This window comes from Rhinolophus hipposideros, assembly GCF_964194185.1.
Source record: "Rhinolophus hipposideros genome assembly, chromosome: 15".
NCBI lineage: Eukaryota > Metazoa > Chordata > Mammalia > Chiroptera > Rhinolophidae > Rhinolophus > Rhinolophus hipposideros.
The window spans coordinates 57,440,484-57,465,101 of NC_138061.1; the positions used below are offsets into that span (position 1 = coordinate 57,440,484).

The 24,618-nt window shown below is 41.2% G+C and overlaps 1 protein-coding gene across 10 annotated transcripts in view; it reads left to right on the forward strand.

Moving 5' to 3' along the window:
- The first annotated feature begins 18,416 nt into the window (after positions 1 to 18,416).
- NRG3 (neuregulin 3) overlaps positions 18,417 to 24,618 on the forward strand; it is a 1,094,354-nt gene continuing 1,088,152 nt past the window's right edge. For 8 of the 10 annotated variants that reach the window (XM_081074700.1, XM_081074706.1, XM_081074702.1 and 5 more), the window contains exon 1: positions 18,417 to 19,374. In XM_081074700.1, the coding sequence (XP_080930826.1) occupies positions 18,537 to 19,374 (838 nt within the window). In that variant the 5' untranslated portion in view covers positions 18,417 to 18,536. The remainder of the gene's footprint in view (positions 19,375 to 24,618) is intronic. The other 2 variants (XM_081074705.1, XM_081074708.1) reach the window with 1 other exon arrangement.

A 24,618-nucleotide genomic window follows, 5' to 3' on the forward strand; every position in this document is an offset into this window, starting at 1 on the left:
TTTAAATAAGACCTTAGGGGATGTTTTGAAATACGAATGAGATAACATATGCAAAGTGCATGTATACATAATAGGTATTTAACAAACATTAAATATTTCTCTCTTTCTTAAAACCACCTAAATTCAGTTAAGAATATTTGACATTGTAATATCCTTCGTTTTTAGAGACATAATTCACACTCCATAATAATTCAGTGACTGTTTTGTATATTCATAAGACTGTGCAATCATCAATACTATGTAATTTCAGAATATTTTCATTACCCTAAAGACACACTGTACCCAATGGCACTCAGTCCCATTGCTGCCTCCCACCAGACCTTAGCAACCACTAATTTACATATCTCAATGGATCTTCCTATTCTCGATGTTTCATATGAATGGAATCAAATAATATATATGAGGTGTGATGTGGGGACAGAGCCCCAGAGAGCAGTTTCCAGGCTCTCAGCCTCACGTGGAAAGGTGCTGGCTCGGGTAGTACACGGCCAACGGCTGTGGCTAGCCGGCCGTCAGCTGTAGCCGGTTAGCCAATTGGCCATGATATAACTGCCGTGGCTGCGCTGGTTGGTGATTCGAGTTGAGCGGAGTCTGTCGGTTGGCAGAAAAGCGGACAGCAGGTCGCACGTCGTGTGAATTCAGCCTCCAGTGAGACTATAGTGGTGTGACTCCCCTATCTATGGCTCCGTGGGTGTTCCTTTTTGCCTAGCCACATCCTGCATTCTTATGTGGGGAGCGGGAGCAGAGACTCCACAGGCCACCCCGCTCGAAAGTGATCACAAAATACGGTGAATGTTTAAATAATAAAAAATTTATTATAGTAAAAGACACGTTGCCATTAATCTCCCTGAAAATACTCCCTCTCACTTCCAACACTCTTATCCCATCATTCTTGCCACTTTCTGAAGCAGTCCTGGAAGTCCTCTTTCATGAGTCTTTACTTCATCCTCTGTCATGACAATGCTCTGTGTCACACATCACTTCGAGTACAGCAATTTCTGTCAAATAAAAACATTATGGTGTGTTCTCATCCACCTTATTCACCGGTTCTGGCACTGTGCAACTTCTGGCTCTTCCCTACAGTCAAAATAACCATGAAAGGTAAACATTTTGAATTGACTCAGGACATCGAGGCAGCCATGATAGTGCAACTAAAGGCACTCACGAAAGAGGACTTCCAGAACTGCTTCAGAAAATGGAAAAAATGATGGGATAAGCGTGTTCGAAATGAGGGGAGTGTTTTGATGGGGATTAACGGCAATGTGTCTTACCTGTAATAAAATTTTTTATTTAAACATTCGCTGTATATTTTGATCACACCTCGCAGGGTTTTTTTTTTAATTTTGTAAAAAATTATTTTTAAATTACCATTGATATTCAATATTACATTAGTTTCAGGTGTACAAAACAACATAGTGGTTAGACTATTTATAGACTTCACAAAGTGATAACCCCAATAAGTCTATTACCTATCTGACACTGTACATAGTTGTGGGGACAGAGCCAGGAGTGCAGTTTCCAGGCTCTTGGCCTCACATGGAAAGGTGCTGGCTCAGGTAGTAAATGGCCATCAACTGTGATGAGATGACCATCAGCTGTGGCTAGTTGGCCGTCAGCTGTAACCAGTGAGCCATTGGGCACTAATATAACTGCTGTGGCTATGCTAGGAGAAAATGGGGGTTAGCGAGAAGATGGTGGCTGAGCTAGCAAGAGCGGATTACAGTTAGCATGGCGGGTTGCAGATAGTGTGGATCCTGCTTCCTGTGTCTCCAACCCAGCCGCCAGTGAGAATATAATGGTATGACTCCTGTATCTATGGCTCCGTGGGTGTTCCTTTTCGGTCTCACCATATCCTGTGTTCTTATGTGGGGAGCAGAACTAAAGACCCCACAGGACACCCCACATGACAATAGTTATTACAATATTATGACTCTATTTCCTGTGCGTTACTTTACATGTCTATGACTATTTGTTTTTTTTTTCCAATTATAGTCGACATTCAATACTATGTTATATTAGTTTCAGGTGTATAGTGTAGTGGTTAGACATTTATATAATTTATAAAGTGATCCCCTCATAATTTAGCACCCACCTTGCACTATACATAGTTTTGACAATATTATTGACTAAAAGTCCTTTTGGACTTTGCATCCCTGTGACTATTTTGTAACTACCAATTAGTACTTCTTAATTCTTTCACATTTCTCACCCTGGTCCCCACACCCCTCACATCTAGTAACCATGAATTTGTTCTCTGTATCTATGAGTCTGTTTCTGTTTTGTTTCCTTATTTTGTTCTTTAGATTCCACATATAAGTGAGATCATATGGTATTTGTCTTTCTTTGTCTGACTTATTTCACTTAGCACAATATTCTCTAGGTCCATCCATGTTGTTGCAAACACTGAGATTTTATTATTTTTTATGGCCAAGTAATATTCCATTGTATATATGTACCACTTCTTTATCCAATCATCTATTGATGGGCATCTCAGGTGCTTCCATATCTTGGCCATTGTAAATAGCACTGCTATGAACATAGGGGTGCACATATCTTTCCGAATTAGTATTTTGGACTTCTTTGGATAAACATACAGAAGTGGAATTGCTGGGTCATGAGATAGTTCTATTTTTAATTTTTTTTGAAGAATTGCCATACTGTTTTCCATAGTGGTTGCATTGATTTGCAATCCCAACAACAGTGAAAGAGGGTTTGTTTTTCTCCACATCCTTGCCAACAGTTGTTATTTGTTGATTCGTTGATGATAGTCCTTCTGACAGGAGTGAACCAGTATCTCACATGGTTTTTATTTACATCTCTCTAATGATTAGTGATGTTGAGCATCTTATCATATGACCATTGGCCATCTGTATGTCCTCTTTGGAGAAATGTCTTTACGTCCTCTGCCCAGGTTCTAATTGGATTGCTTACTTCTTTTGTGTTGAGTTGTATGAGGGTTTTATATATATATATATATATATATATATATATATATATATATATATATATATATATATATACACACATATATATATATGTGTATATATATATATATATATATGTATAAATTTTGGATAACACCTTATCAGATGTATCATTGGCAAATATCCTCTCCCATTCAGTAGGATGTCTTTTCATTTTGTTGAGGACTTCCTTTGCTGTGCAAAATTTTAGTTTGATGTTGTAATCCCACAAGTTCATTTTTTCTTTTGTTTCCCTTGCCTGAGGATATATATCAGTAAAAATACTAAGAAGGGTAAATACTCTGAGAGTTTATTGCCTATGTTTTCTTCTAGGAGTTTCATGGTTTCGGGTCTTACATTTAAGTCTAGAATCCATTTTGAGTATACGGAGTAAGAAGGTGGTCCAGATTCATTTTTTTGTATGTATCTGTACAGTTTTCCCAGAACCATTTGTTACGTAGACAGTCTTTACCCCGATGTAAATTCTTACTTCCTTTGTCATAGATTGAGTGACCATACAGGTGTGGGTTTATTTCTGTGCTCTCTATTCTTTTCCACTTATGTCTGTGTCTGTTTTTATACAAAAGAGCCAATACCGTGCTGTTTCAATTACTATGGCCTTGTAGTATACTTTGATTAGGTAGTGTGATACCTCCAACTTGGTTCTTTTTTCCAAGATTCATGTGACTATTTGAGGTCTTTTATGTTTTCTTATAAATTTTAGGATTATTTGTCTAGTTCTGTGAAAACTGCCATTTGGGGAGGGATTGCATCAATCTATAGATGGCTTTGGGTGGTATGGACATTTTAACTATATTAGTTCTTATTATCCATGAGCATAATATATGTTCCATTTATTTGTATCTTCTTCAATCTCTTTGTTCAATGTATTATAAACTTTTGAGGTCTTTTACATCCTTGGTTAAATTTATTCCTAAGTATTTATTTTATTTTTTGATACAATTGTAAATGATATTGTCTTCTTAATTTCTTTTTCTGACAATTCCTTATTGGTGTATAAAATGCAACCAATTTCTAAATATTAATTTTGCATCCTGCTTCTTCACTAAATTCATTTATCAATTCTAATATTTTTTTGGTGGAATCTTTGGGGTTCTCTCTATATAGTATCATGTCACCTACAAATAATGACAGTTTTACTTCTTCCTTTCTGTCTAGGACTTCCAGTACTCTGTTGAATAAAAGTGGTGAAAATGGACATCCTTGTTTTGTTTCTCATCTTAAGGAGAATGCTTTTGGTTTTTTCCCACTGAGTATGACGTTAGCTGTGGGCTTCTCATAATTGACCTTTATTATGTTGAAGTCTGTTATTTTCATTTTGATGAGAGTTTTTATCATAAATCAATACTGGATTTTGTGAACACTTTTTTACATCTATTAATATGATCATATGATTTTTATTTTTCATTTTGTTTGTGTGATGAATCACATTAACGAATTTGGAGATATTGAACCAATCTTGCATCCTAGGAATAAATCCCACTTGATCATGGTGTATAATCTTTTTAATGTATTGCTGAATTTGGTTTGCTAATATTTTGTTGAGGAGTTTTGCATCTATGTTTATCAGGAATATTGATTATAGCTTTCTCTCTCTCTCTCTCTCTCTCTCTCTCTCTCTCTCTCTCTCGCTCTCTCTCTCTCTCTCTCTCTCTCTGTAATGTCTTTTGTTTTAGAATCAAGGTAATGGTGGCCTCATACTATGAGCTGAGGAGTCTTCAGTCCTCTTGAATTTTTTGCACTAGTTTGAGAAGAGGTGTTAATTCTTTGATTGTTTGGTAAAATTCACCTGTGAAGCCATCTGGTACAGAACTTTTGTTTGTTGGAAGCTTCTTGATTATAGATTTGATTTCCTTAGTAGTAATCAATTGCTTCAAATTTTCTGTTTCTTCTTGATTCAGCCTTGGACAATTTTATGCTTCTAAGAATTTATCCATTTCTTCCAGATTGTCCAATTTGTTGGCACAAAATTGCTTACAGTATTTTCTTAAAATTTGTTGTATTTTTGTGGTGTTCCTTGTCACCTCTCTTTCATTTCTGTTTTTATTTATTTGGACCCTCTCTTTTTTTTTTTTTCTTGATGAGTCTGGTTAAAGGTTTATCGATTTTCTTTTTTTTCCCCAAAATCAGCTGTTGGTTTCATTGATCTTTTGTGTTGTTTTATTAGCCTTTATTTCTTTATTTTCACTCTTTTCTTTATCATTTCTTTCCTTCTGCTCACTTTGTGTTTTGTTTGCTATTCTTTTTAGATTTCTTTCAAGTGTAAAGTTTGATTATTTATTTGAGATTTTTCTTGTTTATTTAGGTGGGCCTGTATTTCTATGAATTGCCCTCTTGGACTGCTTTCGCGGTGTCACCTAGATTTGGGGTCACTGTGTTTTCATTTTTTATTGTCTCAAGATACCTTTTGATTTCTTCCTTGATCTCATTGTTAACCCATTCATTGTTTAGTAGCATGTTATTTAGAGGGATCAACACAGGAAAGATGGTGCTGTCTCATAGGCTACATGTGAGGAGGGCTCCACACAGGGATAATGGAGGCTGTCCCACTAACCCTCATCCTGAAGCCCCACAACTTAGACTTTCCGTGTATGTCTCTGGCACCTCTTGAGTTGCTGCCCCTCCATTGGGTGAATGCATGTAAGTGAGTGAGTCTTTGCATGGGCCCTTTAAGAGGATGTCTGGGTTTCCAGCTGCTTTCCATCTCACTGGGAAGAATGGAGTCCTCACTGATTTTCAACACCAGATGTTGGGGGGACTCCTCTTCCTGGCACAGGGCCCCTGGGTTTGGGAGTGCAGTGTGGGGCTGGGATCCCTCACTCTTCAGGGGTGACCTTTGCTGCCACGGTGTCCATCCCCTTGCTCAATCACTACTGTGGGTTTGGGGTTAGAGTGTGTTGCATCTCTGTCCCTCCTCCCAGTCTCAACTTGGGCTCTTCTTTATATCCTTATAGGGATGCTGTTCAGCTTGTCTTCAGATGATTCTTGTGGTTAATTGTTTTATAGTTTAGTTGTAATTTTAATGCGATCACAGGAGGCAGCAGCACAGCTTTTACTTATTCCATCATCTTGGACGTTCTTTCAATATGTAGTCTTTAAGTCTGGCCTCTTTCACTTAGTATATGTTTTCATGGTTCATCCACAGATATATCAGTAATTTATTCCTTTTTATGGTTAATAATGTTTCATTTTATGGAGATCCCATATTTAGTTTTCATATTGATCATTTGATGGTATTTGAATTATTTCCACTTTTTGTTCATTATTAATAATGTTATGATGAATATCCACGTACACACTTTTATGTACACATCTGTTTTCATTTCTCTTGGGTATACCAATGAGTAGAACTTCTAAATGATAATTGCATAGTTAACTTTTGAGGAACTGTCAAACTGTTTTCCATAGCAGCTACACATTTTAACATTCTCACCATGAAGGTTCCAGTTTCTTCAAATCCTTGTGAAAATTATTATATATTTTTAAAATACACATCCTAGTGTGTGTATGTCCCGACCCGCGGGACACTACACAAGGGACCCCGAAGCACCTAGAAGGAAGGAAAATGGGAGACACAAAGACCAGAGACAAGACAGGAGTTCTGATCAAGTCTCTCTTTATTGCAGCTCAATCATGGGTTATATACATTCTTTTGCTGAGTAGAGGGGCATTAACATAAGAAGGGTTGCAGCAGGCTAGTGGTCTTAAGCCATCCAGACACACCCTACAGAATGTGGGTGTTACCCAAGTAACTTCCTCTATCTCATGCTTCTCAGTTATGTGATGGTGCCTTACAGGCACCCGCCCTCTACAAGTGTAAAATGGTATTTATTTGGTTATGATTTATATTTCCTGAATGATCATTCAGTATATTTTCATATGCTTTGTAGATGCTTTTCTTTTATATGTTTTTTTTTTTTTTGAGAAATGTCTATTCAAAATCTTTGTCCATTTTATGAATAGGTTATTTGGTTTTTATTGTTGTAAGAGTTCCTTATATATTCTCAATACTAGACCCTTATTGATGTATGTTTTAAAAATATTTTTTGTGTCTAGTTGCAGATCTCTTTGAATTTGTCCTATTTGTAGCTAGTTGAGTATTTTGGATATGTTGATTAATGTTTTTTCACCAAATATAGAAAAATTTTGGCCTTTGTCCCTTCAAATATGTTTTCTGCCTCTTTCTCTCTTTTTTCTCTTTCTGGGAATCCCATAATACTTATTTGGTATACTCGATGTTGTCCCACAGGTGTCTGAGGTTCTGTTAATTTTTCTTCCTTTTTTTCTGTTCCTCAAATGTGATAATTTCAATACATCTACCTTTATGTATGCTGATTTTTTTCTTCCACCTGCTCATATCTGTTTTTGAGCTCCTCTAGTGAAATTTTCATTTCAGTTCTTGTACTTCTCAACTCAAAATTTTTTAGGATTTTTTTATGATTTATATTTTTTTACTGATATTCTGTATTTAGTGAAACATAATTCTCATAATTTCCTTTAGTTCTTTGGATACAGTTTCATTTATGTCTTTGAACATATTTAAAATAGGTCATTTAAAATCTTTGTCTTATAAGTCCAAAACCTGGGCTTTTACAAGGAAAGTTTCTTTTGATTGTTTTTTTCCATGTATGGACGTCATAATTCTTGGTTGAAAACTGGCATGTAACAACACTGGAAATCAGATTCTTTCCTCTCTCTATAACTGTTTTTATTGCTGTTTGTAGCTGTTGTTGTTTGCTTAATGAATTTCTTGGTCTAATTCTGTGAAATTGTATGTGGTCACTGAGTTTTTGTGCAGTTTGTTAACTGATTAGTTAATAATTTGATGGAGATTTTCTTAAATAACTGAAACTACCAAGTCTCCCAGTCTATGCCATGTGGTTCTATGTGTGTTGGGACATGTCTTCAATGCTGTAGCAGAGTGTAACTCTGTGTATTTTTCTTTAACAAAAAAACAAATTGGATACTTTGACATACAGAAAACATTCTTGAATAGTATGTAGACTATATTATTTGGTAGGTTCTTACCACGAGAGTTCTCTAATGTATAAGGCACTAATCTATCAACAAAATAATGATAACAATGACTCAGAGCTGTTGCTAGATCCTTAAGTGTCCCTCAGATGATAAACAATATGTTGAGTTTGCATAGGACTCATTTATTACTTTGGATTTCATTATTTCAACCCAGTTGACCAAGCCACCAACACTAATTGAAAGGACTGAAAACACAGCTACAAAAGACATGAGCTTAAAATTCCTGGCTCCAGCAGCATTGAGGGGAGTGAAAATGGTTATATAAAAGATCTAGTGCTCACTTTGGCAGCACATATACTAAAATTGGAATGATACAGAGAAGATTAGCATGGCCCCTGCACAAGGATGACACGCAAATTCATGAAGCGTTCCATAAATTAAAAAAAAAACAAAACCTAAAAGGAAAGTCTCTGGGGCTGGATGAAACCAACCTGAGAAAAAGGGAGGATCCAAATCAGTCTTCTTAGTTCTACCCAGATTCCTCAGGGCAAAGAATAACAGTGGGCACAGTATTTCTTATTCTTGGTTATAAACAGTCCAAGGCAGCAGTTTTCAAAGAAGGCCTAGCTCTTGACCCTAGTATATGTACACTAAACATCAGTTGTCTTCTGGTGGGAGACAGGCACCCAGATATAACAAAAGTTTGAAGCCTGGCATATATTATTAAAATTGTGAAAAAAAATTTATTTTACATTTCAGCTTGAGATTTTTTTTAGCGACATTCATATATACTCTATATCATCCAATACAAAATAACAATTAGAAATAATAACTTTTCATTAAGCACATTAATTGATAGTACTTGAGTGCTTTTTAAAATATGCACAGTGCATTTGCAAAAATATATTCACATTTGTTTTCCCTTTTAACATCATATTTTAACAACATAACAATCCTGGAATTAGGCAGTGCTTCTCATATTTTATATATATACATGTATATATATATACATATATATATATATATATATATATTTTATATATATACATGTATATATATATACATGTATATATATATATGTATATATATACATGTATATATATATATATATATACATGTATATATGTATATATATACATGTATGTATATATACATGTATATATATACATGTATATATATATACATATATATATATGGAGAGAGAGAGAGAGAGATGGATTTAAATAACTGAGACTCAAGTCTTAAAAATTTCTGTAGTAAAGACTCAAACCTACGTTTCCTAACTATTTTTGATTAGTGCCTTTCCCACTGCCTATAACCTTAATCATATCAAAAAATCAATAATTTACTGATCTCAGTATCAGCTCTGCCTATTTCTTTATTGACACATATTTTCTAAATCCATCAGATATTTAATACCTGTATTTTCAAAAATGATATAAGACCCCTGGCTTAGCTTAACCAAAGTCTTTGCAACTTAGTTTAAGGAGTCTTTGAAAGCACAGGGTGACACACCAACTTTGATATGCAGAGTTCTCATTCTCCAGGATGACACTTCTGAAACCATGCCTGGAGACAAAAAAGGGAATAACCCCATAATGGTCCATCTTATCTAACACACATAAACAAACACACATTTTTTTAATTAAAAAAGAAGGAAGGAAGGAAGGAAGGAAGGAAGGAAGGAAGGAAGGAAGGAAGGAAGGAAGGAAGGAAGGAGAAATGGCTGATTTTCCATAGGGAAATGGAATTTCTCTCCTATTGTTTAAAGAGATAGATTAGATAGACAGACAGACAGACAAATAATCATCCATCTATATGTATGTATATACCTCAGTAATCAGAGAATGTAAGGATGCATTTAGAGTTCAAATTCAGGAAACTAATCATGCTTTGCCTAAGAGCTATCTTGCTGCTATGCCCGTTGTCCAAAGAAACCAGATGTGTGCCATGGAAAACTACTAGGAATGCAAACTGTGAGTTTACTTCTTTAGACCTTCCAGAGAGAGAAAGGACAATAGGAGGAACTGTGTGTGGGGTGGCAAATATTGTATAATTATTTGCAAAGCTGCCTTAAGGCAAGAGAACACCAATACTTCTATTAGACCTGCGTGCCAAGAGAATACTTCCTTGTTAATTGAATATTTCCCAAGGAGACTATTTTTATCTTTACATCATTCCCAAAGTGATGATTCTGAGATTTTTGCTTAATGTTTTCTTTAATATTTAAACCATTGACCATAGAGAGTGTCATTTTGGTCTTTAATGTTACCCAATGTAGTAGAGATTATAAATTGTTTCCATTTACAGTGATTCAGGAAGGTCAGAGTTGGATAGATCTTCTTATTCCAGTCCCACGTGGAGAGTTTTTCATATAAGCACTGATCAGTACTACAGTTGGCTGCCATTCTAAATTCCCCTTGTCAGCTTCTGAAGCGGAGTTAGCTCTCTTCCTAAAGCGCAATGGAATCCATTTGGTTTGGTTAGTCTTTCAGGGGGTCAACTTTGCATTCCCCACTGCTGAGACATTCTTTTGGGTAAACAAGCCCAAAGAGTTATCTGTTTTCAGTTTCTGTCTCTTACTTGTGTTTGCAATCTAATCATCGCTGTTCGGTATATAGTTTTCTCCAACCCGTACATAAAATCCCATTCCTATTCCACTCCATTCCTTAGATACTTAATATAAAATCTGTTCCCAAGTTATATATATATATATATATATATATATATATATATATATATATATATATATATATATTTATTTATTTATTTATCAGTATACACACATACACACACCCCAAGCATAAGCATGCACAAACAAAATTATTGATCAAATATATCTCTCAAATGTCCCAAGAAGTCTATAGTCAAAAGAGAAGATATTCTCACATTCTTACATTTAAACATTAATTTAAAACAATGATTTTTGAGCTCTTGAATTGATAAAACAAAATACGTTAGCCAAACTCCCAAGAAAGACAATAAAAAGCTTGATATAGTTTGTATGTTTTATAAATTTCATAGGCTCATATCCATAGTGTTAAAAAATTTACTATGATCCAGTTTTATGACTTTTAAATTCTAAAATAGAATTTAAGCTCTGTTAGCTCTAGAATTTAAGTTCTAGTTAGCTCTGTTAAGCTAACTAGAATATAAAGAATGTTCTGTCAAATTCATATATACTTTTAATCTCATCCCTGTGGAATTCCTATTATATTTTTCCAGTTTTTCAAAGGTACTAAAGATTGGGAGATAATTTTACTTCATATTTCCCAAGTGAAAAGGAAGCGTAATTCTATAAGACATGTTACCACTCTTATTTCAACTAATAATGATTAGCATATACACAGTTTTTAAATGCTGAAAGGAGAGCTATACATTATGTCAATATCAATCACTGTTGAATTTTATCTGAGCCCTGTGCTCCTGGAAAACAGCAATGTTTAAGATAACCGTCCCGACAATTTTGGTTTTCAGAAATCTCTTCACCATTTTGTATCCCAGGAAATGGCTGCCCACCAAGAACCACCCTTCCCCATATGACTTAGATAAGACTTTGTGTAAACTCTTTCTCATTACTCCCATAGACTAGCAGCTGACCCTCATGAGGCCAAACACAGACCTTTCTCCTTTTTCCTCTAAAGAGCAGATATAGACCTCCCAACTTCTTATTCTTTATCTCATGAACAATTACCTAAGATTAGGTCTGTCCCTCTGAAACTCCACAGACACAGAGATAAACATTTCCTGTTCAGCTCACCAACTGAGGCTTCATCTAATTGCAAAACAACCGCAACTATAAATCACTCTTTGTTCCTCCCTATGAGAATCCAAGGCAAAAGGACCGCGCGGAGACAGTCTCATCCTCAGTTTTGGGTGCTCTCCAAATAACAATTGCCTGAATAAAATCAGGTTCCCTACTTGTTCTCTTTTTTTCTTTGGCATCTGTGATGCTGAACAAAACTACAAGTCTGTTCAAATGATAATTCCAAACAAAACTCTGGAGCTAGTTGGTTAAGTTAATCACCAAGCATTCCTTGAGTAACCATTTTTTCCTTCACTGTCTGCATTTGGCTTCAGCACTGCACATAAGCATAGCCACATACAAATATCATAAATATAAACACGTTAGCACCTTTTTGAGCTTTTTGTTTAACATAGGGGAATGTCCCCCACCAAATGGCAAAGGTCTCAAAAGGCAAAATAAAGAAAAGGTTTTCTAAGTCTTCACAACCCCTTGAAGTATCTATTTCACAGGCAATAAACACCTCTAACCTTTTTAGTTTTAATTGATATTTTTAATAAATAAATTAGGTGTTTTCCTTACTTCTTTCTCAATTTATAAACACCGAGCAAGATTTTTTCCTCTTGAGATAGATATCCTTTCTTGGAGAAACAACAAATAGGCCAAATCTGCTATGAGCTACTAATACTTATTCCTGGTAATTTTGTGTATTTCCTTGGAGGTGTGTGAGTTGGAGGGGCACACAACGGAAAGAGTAAATGCACACTCATCACCTGTGAGGTCATGCTTCTCCTCAGTGCCTCTTTGCTGGTCCTGGAACTTACCCTCGCCACCACCCCACCCCTGCCCCAAGATCCAGTTTACTAAAGGCCAAACTTCTGCAAATATCATCTGCAAAATTTGTCGGAAAAGGTGGTCTCCTTAGATAATGCTCCACAGAGGCAATTTGGATTTTCATTAAATAAGAATACTTGCTACTATTTCGGAGCTTCCGATTATGTGCCAACCATTGTAGTAGGCACATCACAGGGGATATTTTTCAACTGCACAACAACCTGCTGAATGTCAGGTTCAAGTCTGTCTGACTCCAAAATTTCTGCTCTCTCCTTTACTGATGATGGATCTATGTCAAGAATAAATTTCCAGGTCTGCTGCAGACAATGAGAGATGGATTGAGGAATGCCTGAAAACCTTCATAGACTATGAATAATGCTTGGAAGAGCTTGTGGGAGGAAGATAACTCTAAATTGATACATTTATCTTAATACTCTGTGAGATAAAGCAAGAAGTTGGGCCCATCAGCTACTGTGACCAAAGGTCGCAGGGGTTGGTGCCAAGGCTATCTGTCCTCATGTTTGTCTGAACAGCTCAGCCAGGAATCCCTAGGGTGCAGGCTTAAAGTAAATCAGTGAAGAACTGTGGGAAATGATCTGGTTGCTTTTTGCCTATAGAGCATTATGAAAATTTCATCCCCAAATCTAAGGAAGCAGAATGTATAATTCTAGAAAATGCAGGGCAGATGAAGCCAAAGTGTTACTTACACAAACATGAACTCCCATCCACTATTTCTAAATGCACCTGTGTTAAGCTGCCATTCTTTGGAAGAATGAAGTTTGAGACAAAGACATTTTTCTTTCCTCAATTACAAGAAAACATTTCATGGAGCTGGTTATCTACATTGCATGTGTTCTACACTTGCAGCTTCCCTTATATTTAACCCCATCTGGGAATGGTGAGAAGCCTGGGAATGGTGCGAAGCCTGTGAATTGCCAAATGGAATCCTGCAGTCTGGGGAGAGGGAAAGAGAACATGTCCCCATGATCTTCGTTTCTGGCCATGTTGGGAAGACATTTCTTTGGATCTTTCCAGAGCACTGGGTCCTCTGCCGTTGGTTGATCAGGGAATTGTCAAGGCAAACTTCCATCTATCAGTCCTCCAATTTCAGATCCAATAACTTTTTTTCCCCCCAAAAGAATAGAGTTGTCTGGTGATCTAAGAAAACTATATCCTCCAACATTTGAGAAACATACCAGGGATAAAAAGGTAAAATTATTGACAAAGAGACTAGATGAGACAAACACTAGTAGCAACTTTGAGAACCAAGAATCAAACACCCCTGTTGGTACTCTAAACAGGCATCTTGAATTCAATGCAAAAAAAGAAAAGAAAAAAGAAAAATTACATAGATATCTCACTATGACACTCAGATCTTTTAGCACTGAGTTTCCAGCTCATTTTCTACTTCTGCTTCTCCGCTGTACTCACCCTCATTCCAACTAGATTACTGCTGTAGTGTGGCTTCATGCCTTCTTGGCAACAGCAGCCCTCTGCGGCCACCATCACGTTAGCCATCTCCTTGACTTGGGTTTCCTGAGGCTGTGTGTCTATCCAAATGCAACGAGGCCAGGTCAACCTCTAAGGGTCCCATATTGAGCTCATGAGGTCACTCCTTTTAGGCCCCTCTCACTATATTGGCATAAGAGAGTTTTGTACTTGTGTTCTTGTCCCTCTGAACTCAGAGCACAGGTTCTGCCAAGGAAATCCTCTTCATAAAAATCCTCCTTTGCTCGCCAGTGTGTTTGCCACCTATCCAGTTCTTAGTTAACCTATTTTGAAACTTTGGTATTGTCTTCTGGCAACTCCCATTGAAATTTCACATCTGTTTTATCTTAGTACTTCATTCAAAATTCCAATTTTACAGTCTGTTATACGGCTTTCAGAATTTCCTACTTTATGAGACTGTAATTAGGTGACATTTCAAATACTTTAAGTCTGAACATGGCTACAATCATCTTTTTGACTTGGACATGATTCCAACTGGAATTTTTGCCCTTTCCACTTTGAGTTTTTGGCTCTGTAGAATTTGTAAACTTTAGTGTTTGTTCTATTTGTGACATTGAAATACAATGCACAAATCCTTGGAATCAAGAGGTCACGAATAGATACATCCACCTGGGGATTTTTTCAGTATATTTTGTGTGGCTCCTTTATATAAGATAGCAAGTGCCCACAAGCAATAAATAAGGTTACTTGTTGAGACCAATGAGGAAAACCATCTGCTTCTCTTTTTAAAAGGCCACCGTGATTTACTATTAAATGTGTAACATTATAATAGTAGTGAACTGAACCAAGAGAGCAAAAGAACTATGTAACCACAGGGAGAAGGTTAACCTCATTAACACTTTGTAGTGTTCACTGTGTGAAATGTTTTGAGGTATCATATTGCCTACACGCATGATTCCAGTGTATATTATTAACACTTTATGAAGAATATTATGATTCGGCAGGCCAGACTGGCTTCTGTAGTAATCACATTTATCCAGGGAACCCACGGCTAATAAGAGTACCACCCCTGGTACTTGTAGCGGTGTCAGGTCTTCATGGGGATGGTAAATAGATTGGGGATATTGGGACTGAAGAAGAGACGTCCTGTGTACTCACACTAAAAAAGCATGTTCTTTGTAGTCCGAAACGGCAATTTCAGAGATGGAACTGAGACTTCCAGATTGGGGATATTGGGGCCACTGAAGAGAAAAACTGAAGTTCAATAGAAATGCTGGTTTGTGGGCAAACTATAAGCAATAATTAGAAATTCTGAGTTTAATATGTTAGTGGATCGCACAGGAGACATCCAGAAGGTGATTGTATTCTGCCAGATATTCAGGAGAACTTGAAGTATGTCATGCCCATTTATTAGAAAAATCCACATCCCTCTCTATAGGAAGGTATCTGATAATGATGCTTAAAAGGTACCATAGGTAAATAGTCCATTAAGCAATATAATTTCACATAATTATGTAGAATGTAGGTATTAGTTTCACTTCACAGATGAGAAAACAGAGGCCCAGAGTCACTTTATTGCTGATAAAGGGTAGTGCTCTAACTTGAATTCCTGTCTTCAAAGTCTGACTATGCTCTTTCTCCAGCATTCTGCTTCCGGGAGCTGTGAGTCACCAGACTGTGACTCCTCCTTACCATGGGACTGACTAGCTTGTTGCTCATTGGTAGCAAGAAGGTCCACCATTTGTCCTTGACTCACCTGTGGACACCCCCCATCCCCGCAATTCCAGTTCTAGTTCTTACCACCTGCTCCCAGGGAGCCTCATAATAAAACTGCACATTAATGGTGGTTGTACCAGCCAAACTTTCTTGGATGGCCAGGTACAACCTGCTCCCCAATGCAGTGGGTTTTCTTTTTTCTTCTTTTGGTCTTTCCCTCTAGTGATGATATTCACTGTGAGAACAGCTAATGGGCAGTCAAGTGCAGTGGCTTGGGATCTGGGAGAAAATGAGCTCAACAGGGAACCATGAATACGTTGTTAAAGCCAAGCGGAAATGAGAAGTAGAGGGAATTTGGGGAGGTAGATGAAGAAGGCATTGGGGAGCATAGACAAAGAGGGTTGAACACTGTGTGAATGCAGCTTCAGGGGAGCATTTGTCCAGCTGCATCATTACAGCACTTTGTTTTTACACTGGATTTATCTCAGCGGAGAATGAAGAAGACAGAGGTCACACGACTAATGGAGGATGGGGCAATGAACTAGGAGTGTTTTGGAAAAGTAACCTCCACTACATAATTTCACGTTTAGTGTGAAAGCTAACTTTTATTTGCTATACAGAAAAGGCTGGCCAGTAACTGCCCAGAACCTACAGAAGGCAGAGATTAGGTTAATTTTTACTTAAGAGGACTGTGCCTGGCACTGAAAGGCTGAAGAAATATAGATTCAAGGGTTTGTGGTATTTTGTTCACTTGTAATTTTTGGAATCATAATTCATCATTCCTGGATTAGGGCACGTTCCATCAAACTAAAAATCAAAAGCTTTCCTATGGGGAAAGTCCAATGTTATAGCTGAAAGAGGCGACAGCCGCATTACTGCCATCAAAAATAATTTATTAGCCATGTCTGTGCCAAGTACTTTGATGGGCACCAAATCCCAGCGGCTTCCCTTTTCAATGCATCCTCTGCTCTCTGCAGTCCTTTCAGTGTACCGTTCTGCCCTCCACCTGTGAATAAAATGGATACCTTAAAAAACTTTATCTCTGTGCTGACTGCTACAGGACAAGAGAATGCCGGTTCCATCATCCGCGCCAATTATACGGTGCTGGGGAGGTGTATTAGGAGGCTGACATCCTCCACCTCTCATTTCTGGAGCTTGTAAATAAAAACGTCTTTCCGGTTTCCACTTTAGACCGGGAAATGGGGAGAGTTGACAAGCGAGGATGTGCACCATCAGCATAAAGCATGCTGATGCTGGTTCTTTACCCCTTCCCTTCCTTCATCGCCCTGTCCCCGGGCAGCTCCCACACTGCACCGGAGATGTAGGTACACAGGTACCTCTCTACCCAAGGGAAGAAACCGGCAACCGAATTTTGGATACCAACCAAAATCGTTTTAAATTTTACCTCTCAAAACCAGTTGCCGTGTGACTTGTGCGCTTACGAGTACATCTACGTTGAAAAATAGTATGTATTTTTTAAAGGTAAGTTATCATACATCGGCTTGGGGCTACCTGCCAAGTCCAACTGCAAAAAGGTCCTCTGCTTCACCAGCATCTCTTTCAGGAACTCGGAGGGAAAGGTGGCTCTGGATCCAACAGCACCCTCCACCCGGCAGGGGAGCGCAGACACCCCCCCACGCGCACCCCCCCCCCCCGCTCCCCTGGCCGGCAGCGTCAGCCTCTGACCCCACCGCATCCACACCAGAGATGGACTCACAGTCGGTTGGCAGCTGCTTTGGCCACCCACTTCCAAGCGAGGGTTTGCTTGGATCAGTTCTTTATCTTGTGCGCATTAAGAAACCATCATTAGGCGTTGGTGGGAGGCGCTACTCTGCCTGAAACCCAGCGCGTCCGCGGCGGCCAGGCTCAAACCGCGCCCGCCCGGGTGCCAGAGCCGCCTAGAGCTGCCCGTGGCCCCGCTCCGCGGCGCCGGGAATTCCCGACGCGGTCTGCCCCTTCACCTCCCTACGCGCCACCGGGAAGCGATTTCGAATCCACTGCGGCTGCAGGGTTCCCTCGGCGGCGGGTGGCGGATCAGCCGCTGCGGGAGCCCCGTGCGCCCCGGCCCCGGGCTCGCGGCGGCGGCGGCGAAGGCGCAGCTCGCCGGAGTTGGAGTCGGGCGGCGACGGCCGAGCCGCAGGCGGCGGGAGCGCCGCGAGCCCGGCCGCTCGCCCTCCGCGCCGCGCTCGGATTGGTCTCCGTAAGAGAGTGCTGGCCGGGGGTTGGCTGCGGGCCGGCAGAAGAACAGGTGCACCGCGCCGCCCGGACTCGCGGCGCGCCGGGTCGGGCGAGCGGCGGCGGCCAGGCCGGCCCCCCGTGTCGGAATGCGGGCCCCCCGCGCCGCTCAGCCCGCGGCCGGCAGGTTCAGCCCCTGAAGGCGGCGCGGGCGGGCGCCCCGGGGAGCGGGCGGGCGCCGCGCCCTGAGGATGCCGGCGCGGCTGGAGCGCACACAGCCGGCGGGCGGCAGCGGCAGCGGCAGCGGCGGCAGACGCGGGGCCCCGGCGCGCAGGAGGCCGCTCGGAGGGCTGCACGCGCTCCCCGCCGCTCCCTGACTGGCCCAGGGTCCGGGGCCGTCGCGTCCCTCTTCCGCGCTCCTCGCCGCCCCCTTCCCGGCCCGCGTCCCCTCCCCCGCTCCTCTCCTCCCCGCCCGCCGCCCGCCTCTCGGGGGGAGGGGCGTGGGGGCAGGGAGCCGATTTGCATGCGGCCGCCGCGGCCGCTGCCTGCGCCTGAGCCCGCCGCCGCCGCCGGAGCCCGTGCCCGCTCCCGGCCGGCGCGGCCCCATGCCTCTGGCGCGGCCCTCGGGGGGGCGAAGGTGAAGACCGGCTCCTAGGATGAGTGAAGGGGCGGCCGCTGCCTCGCCACCTGGAGCCGCTTCGGCAGCCGCCGCCTCGGCCGAGGAGGGCACCGCGGCGGCTGCGGCGGCGGCAGCGGGCGGGGGCCCGGACGGCGGCGGCGAAGGGGCGGCCGAGCCCCCCCGGGAGTTACGCTGTAGCGACTGCATCGTGTGGAACAGGCAGCAGACGTGGCTGTGCGTGGTGCCTCTGTTCATCGGCTTCATCGGCCTGGGGCTCAGCCTCATGCTCCTCAAATGGATCGTGGTGGGCTCCGTCAAGGAGTACGTGCCCACCGACCTGGTGGACTCCAAGGGGATGGGCCAGGACCCCTTCTTCCTCTCGAAGCCCAGCTCCTTCCCCAAGGCCATGGAGACCACCACCGCGACGACCACTTCCACCACGTCCCCCGCCAGCCCCTCTGCGGGCGGCACTGCCTCTTCCAGGACGCCCAACCGGATTAGCACTCGCCTGACCACCATCACGCGGGCGCCCACTCGCTTCCCCGGGCACCGAGTGCCCATCCGGGCCAGCCCGCGCTCCACCACGGCGCGGAACACTGCGGCCCCTCCGACGGTCCTGTCCACCACGGCCCCTTTCTTCAGTAGCAGCGCGCCGGGTTCTCGACCCCCGGTGCCGGGCACCCCCAGTACCCAGGCAATGCCCTCCTGGCCCACTGCGGCATTCGCTACCTCCTCCTATCTTCACGACTCTACTCCCTCCTGGACCCTGTCTCCCTTTCAGGATGCTGCCGCCGCTGCCGCCTCCTCCTCCACAACCTTAGCTTCCTCCTCCTCTACCACGACCACGCCAGAAACGAGCACCAGCCCCAAATTTCGTAAGTAAACACTGTGTCTGAACTCTGATTTACTCCTGAGTTTTCTTTCTGCTCTCTTGCTGCCTTTTCCCCTCGCCGTCTCCTAGCATCCTCCACCCCACCCTTCACCCCGCCCCATTACAGGTTTGGGGCACTGAGTGAGAGTTAACACTGGCCACAAGGGAGGTAAAAGGTGCCGGCCGGTTCTGGGTCCAGGCGTGGGGTGGAGGCGGTAGGAAGTGGAGGGAGACTGTCAAGCTTCAGGGGTCCTACTTCCGTGAGTCCCAAATGAGAACATCTCTCCTGACTCCCTTCAATGGGTTAATGCGAGTGCGATCCCGGCCCACTGCAGACCTGCTGGCGAGCTCTGGGATCAAGCTCCTGTTGAGAGCTGGAGAGGAAGGGAGAGGGCCTTCCCAAACGCTCTGAGCCCTTTCCCCGCCGGTAGGAAGGAGAGAAAGAAAAGCACATGCAAATTGACCGACGATAAACCACCAAGGGAAGTTTTGCCCCTGTGGGGGCTGTGAGAGGGCGTGGGGCTGACGATTTGATGGAGATGTTGGTAGAAAGAAGCTGTAGACACTTGGAGCATCCCTGACCCGGGTAGGGACCAGGAAGGGTTAATTTGAAGCTATTGGGGGAGGAGATCCGTGGCGAAGGGCTAAACTGATCGCCCCCGTGCCTGCTCCCCCGTCCCCCCCCCCCCCCCCCCGCAGCCTGCTGGTGGCCATTCCAAGGTGTGGAAATTGATTGTGTGGCCGCCTAGAGTGAGTGAACTAGGGGGAAATATGAAGGGAGCTCTGTGGAGCTGACGCCTCTAGGGTCCTGATGATGGAGGAGTTTTTCAGCTCTGCCAAGCATTTGCTTTTTTGTTCCTTTCCCAAAGTGGAATGTGAACCTCATCTCTCCTCCCTCTGTGCTTGAAAAATACGGGCGGAATGGGGCCGAGTTCTCTGCACTCAAGGATGAGAACGTCCCACCCTTTTGCATCAGATCTCACTTTGAATGTATTATAGCATCTTCAATCTCTGTTCCACTGCTGCCAGTACTGGCCAATTTACTCCAAGCATGGTAGTTTTCTATCTATCTGTATAGGAGGTGTATATTTTTCCATATCTTTATAAATGTTTTGGGTGACTAATTAACCTCTCACCCCACCCCCACCTTGTTCTTATACTAAGGAAATCTTAGGAAGCTTCTTAATCTGACTTGATTAGGATATGGGAACAATTTGTACAATCTGTGAAGGTTATTTAGGACAAACCCCTAGTCTGCCAGTTCAAATTCTGTGAAAGTCTATTTTCTAAAACCTGCATGGTTTGTGCTGTCTCCATAGTGTATTTCTGTTTTGAGTCATAACATCTGGGGGAAAGGAAGATACTCATCCCGTCATTAACTCTTCAGTAGGAACACCTGGGTTGCTTTCAGTCATTTGATAATTTCCCTGACCTTTGGTCTTACCCTTGGGTGTTATTTAACCCTTGAAACTTTTTTTTTTTTTTTTTTTAGGATTTAGTGTATTTGTGGGTAAGGCCCAAGTGAGAAATTCCTTATGCCTTTTCTTAATCTGCTTAAGGGGAGGGAGAGAAGGGGGGGGGGCTAGAAAATAAATTGGAGGACCAGGAGAAGAGGGGAAGGAGGGAATCTGCCACAAACCAGAATGGCAGTTAAACCAGTAACTTGCTGTTCCTCTCTCCTTTGGCTGAAGCAGTCATTTTTGGAACACATTTTTCTCAGAAGGTGTTTAGAGGCTTCTCTCAACAAATCCAGCTTGAGTTTTTTGAAGGGATAAAGGATGTGCAAGTGTTTGTGTGAAACATATTCAGTGGATTGAAAATAGATACGTGTCTATCCTGAAGACCCCAGATTTTTTATCTTTTCTTTTGATAGGTGATAGGAATAATTGAGTGTGGGTGTATTGCCCAACTGTGTGTGTGTGTGTATGTGTGTGTGTGTGTTTCATGTTATTTCACATTGGTTTCCTTGTGTTCCATTTCTGAGGTTTTTAAAGAAAAGCTCAAGGTAATTCTTTCTACCCCTCCATGCTCCCTTCCTACATTCTGTAGAAGGGAATGGCAGCCTGTTTAATAAGTAATGACTATTGACAGGGCTCTCAGCCCCAAGGAAAAGGAGGAGGAATCTGTTAATGGATTCAACGTTCACATAGACATATAAGCAGTATTTGTTTTATGTGTATCTGAGGTCCAGATCTTGCTCTTTTTTAAAACCTTTAATAAGCAGTCAAATTAAGGGATAAAGCAAGTATGCAAATCCAGCAGAAACTGACCTGGTTTGCATATATCAACAAGGGAAATTTTAGTGAAAGGAAGATTAGACAGTTTTCATAAAAGATGAGTTTAAATACTTAGGTTACATGGTAATTTGAAGAAATCGTACAGTGTAAATTAATTTTGGGTTCAAGATTGCAGGATGATTAACAAACTAAAGGTTTCATTTGAGGGATTTTCAATACTGCTATTGTGAGCTGGAGAATGGCCTGAATATTTGGTATTTATATTTTTAACTTGTTTGGATCATGTCACTCAAGTTCCCAGGAGAGAAATTCCCCTTTTGCTCAGCTCCTACCTTCAGCATTCAGTAGGTTTTCTTTTCTTTACTTTCCTTTTCTTTCCTTTCCTTTCCTTTTCTTTCCTTTTCCTTTTTTTTTTCAGGACAGATGGTGTTGTAGCACCTGAGGACAGCTGAGGAGGACGGAGCCTCTGTTTTATCAGGACTAACTCGCCAGTTCTTGAATGGCCAGGGTCGTTGCTGTTGCTCTGAATATCTCAAAGCTCATAGAATGAATTCTTTGTGTTTTAGGACAGGCTGAAGGATCCTGTCTGTGGAGGCAGCACACCTCTTTGCAGGAGAAGAGACTGGTTCACTCTAGAATAAACACACTTGTGAATGGACAATAGGATTTTTGCAAGCCAAAGCCATTTTTGCTGTGGGGAAAGCCCAGTGTAGAGACTGTTTCTAATTTTCTGTAGTATCAGAGACAAAGAAATGTTGAACTTGAAAGGCAGAGGGAGAAGAAGGGCTTGAAAGTTGACTCTTCTCATCTTCCAACCTTTAGACCACGAACTGAACCAAAACTTCCTTCTTACTGGGATCTCTCGAGGTCCCAGTGTGTTGCCCAGAACTTGCCTTGACTTTAGACTTTTTAGAAACAAATGTCTTAAACATACTGCTACTAGGAGAGGATTTCCCCAAAAACATCTTTGAAGCATTCTGGATCTGAAAGTGTAGGTTAGTTTACAAATTTTTCAAGCCAGGGAGCTACAGACAGTAGAGGAACAGTGATTTTGACCAGTGTACAAACAGCCTTTTATACTACATTGAATGTGTTTTCAGACTTGATGAATGTATGTAGAATATTGTCAATGCAAATGTGGATTATTTTACTCAGCCAAAGGCACTAACAGGTGAAAGATCAGCATCACTGGTTAAATTCAAATACTAAAGACAAAGAGCCACTTTTGATGGGTTATGCTTTTGGAAGGTACCTAGTTAATTCCACTGAGTGAGATCACAAATCATGAATATTGTATTTAGCGAAGAAATAGATGTGAAATATATCATTGAGGTTTAAACATAGTATGGGGATAACCAAGTCTATTTAAATAAAGCTTTACTGTGTCATAACCTTTTTGTAATTTTGAAGAGAGCCATTGATAAAATTGACTATTTTCCTATCTTTTTAAAAAATGTTTAGTCTTTTCATAGAGTACTCTTGGTTGTTTTATAAGCACCCTCAGATATAATTTGTTTAAAAAACGTTACTCCTATTTGTTGTCTTTCACCTATGTGGATACAGACCCTCAAATGAATTTCAACATAGAAGGTACTATGTTGTCCCCAATCATGTGTGGTAGCCAAAGGGAGAGGATTCAGACCTCAATATCAATATTTCTTATGGAATCCAATTGAGAGCTTTTTTATGAGTACATGCTGCAACCTGAGTATAGTTTGATTTCCTTTGGTCTTAATACAGGATTGTGAGACTGTCCTGCTTTAATCAATCATACGGTACGTTTCACTTTTTAGACACTTCCGTTGCACTTCATGGGCCAAATGGAAGACAACACAGAAAATTGACAAGGCTCTTTTTAGGGCCATATTTAGTGTGATCTCAGTGCACTATGATCATGGTTTCAACCTTTTTTTCTTTTTTCAATTCCTCATGGCTGAGATAAGAGATTGGCAGTGCTCTTGTTGATGGAGAGTTCCTTTTGCAGGTTTGATTAGTGACTCCAGCCACCTCTGTGCTTGTGGTATTTCAATGATAGCCTTTTTTAACACAGTGTTGATCCACAAGCTTGTCAGGGAGAGAGGGAGGGAGGAAGGGAAGGAAAGAAAAGGAAAGGAAAGGAAAAAGAAACAGAAAAAAACTGGTTTGTGGCAACTTCTCTCTGTTATTAAAGAAACTAGCTTTTCTGAATCCAGGTCGTGCCATAAGCAAGAGTGCTGGTGCAGAGTTTGAAACCAGTGCTATTCTGGGAGGTCTAGTGTATAGAGGAACACAGTGTTTCTCCTCTCTGGAATACTCTCTGAACCCTTCCTCCTCTTCATACCACAATGAGAAGAAGACTGAGTTTTCAATTTGCTTCTTTTGTAAAAATTCTTTCCTCATAACCTCTCATATCCAGTGCCAAACATATCTCAATTCTCTATCTGAGATATTGGAAACGGAACATGAAAGTTGGCCCTGAAATGTGTAAGAGCGAGGGAAGAGTCATAAATCTAAGTCTGCAAAATGCATTTGAATTGCTTGGGGATAAAACTGAAATTCATTCTTCTCCCTTTTGATCTGTTTTTACTTTTAGACTTTTGTGTTAAGTGAGGCACAGAGCTGGTAATGTGTTGACAAATACCACTGAGATATTTTGAGATCCTAAAACTTATATTTGTCTATACCCAAGAAAGTGTTTTCTCCAGAACCATGTACATAGTGAAGGCAAGAGGGAGGAATAGACTCAATTTCAAGTTTTGTAAAATCAGGATGAACACATATCTAAATAAGTGGTTCCCATTCATAAAGTTATTAGTGAAAGTTTTGGGACATGTACTTTAGATTGGATTTCCGTTTTCACCATCCTTTCCTTGAAGACTTCATGTACTCCTCCCTTACCCGGTCTTTCATGAAATTGAGTCATGACTGAGTGACGTCTCCTTAAAAACTTCTGAATTGTTTTAAAAGTCAACCCTTTTGGTAAGACATGTTAAACTGTTTAAGTTGATGTAGAAAGTTAAGAAAAAACAATT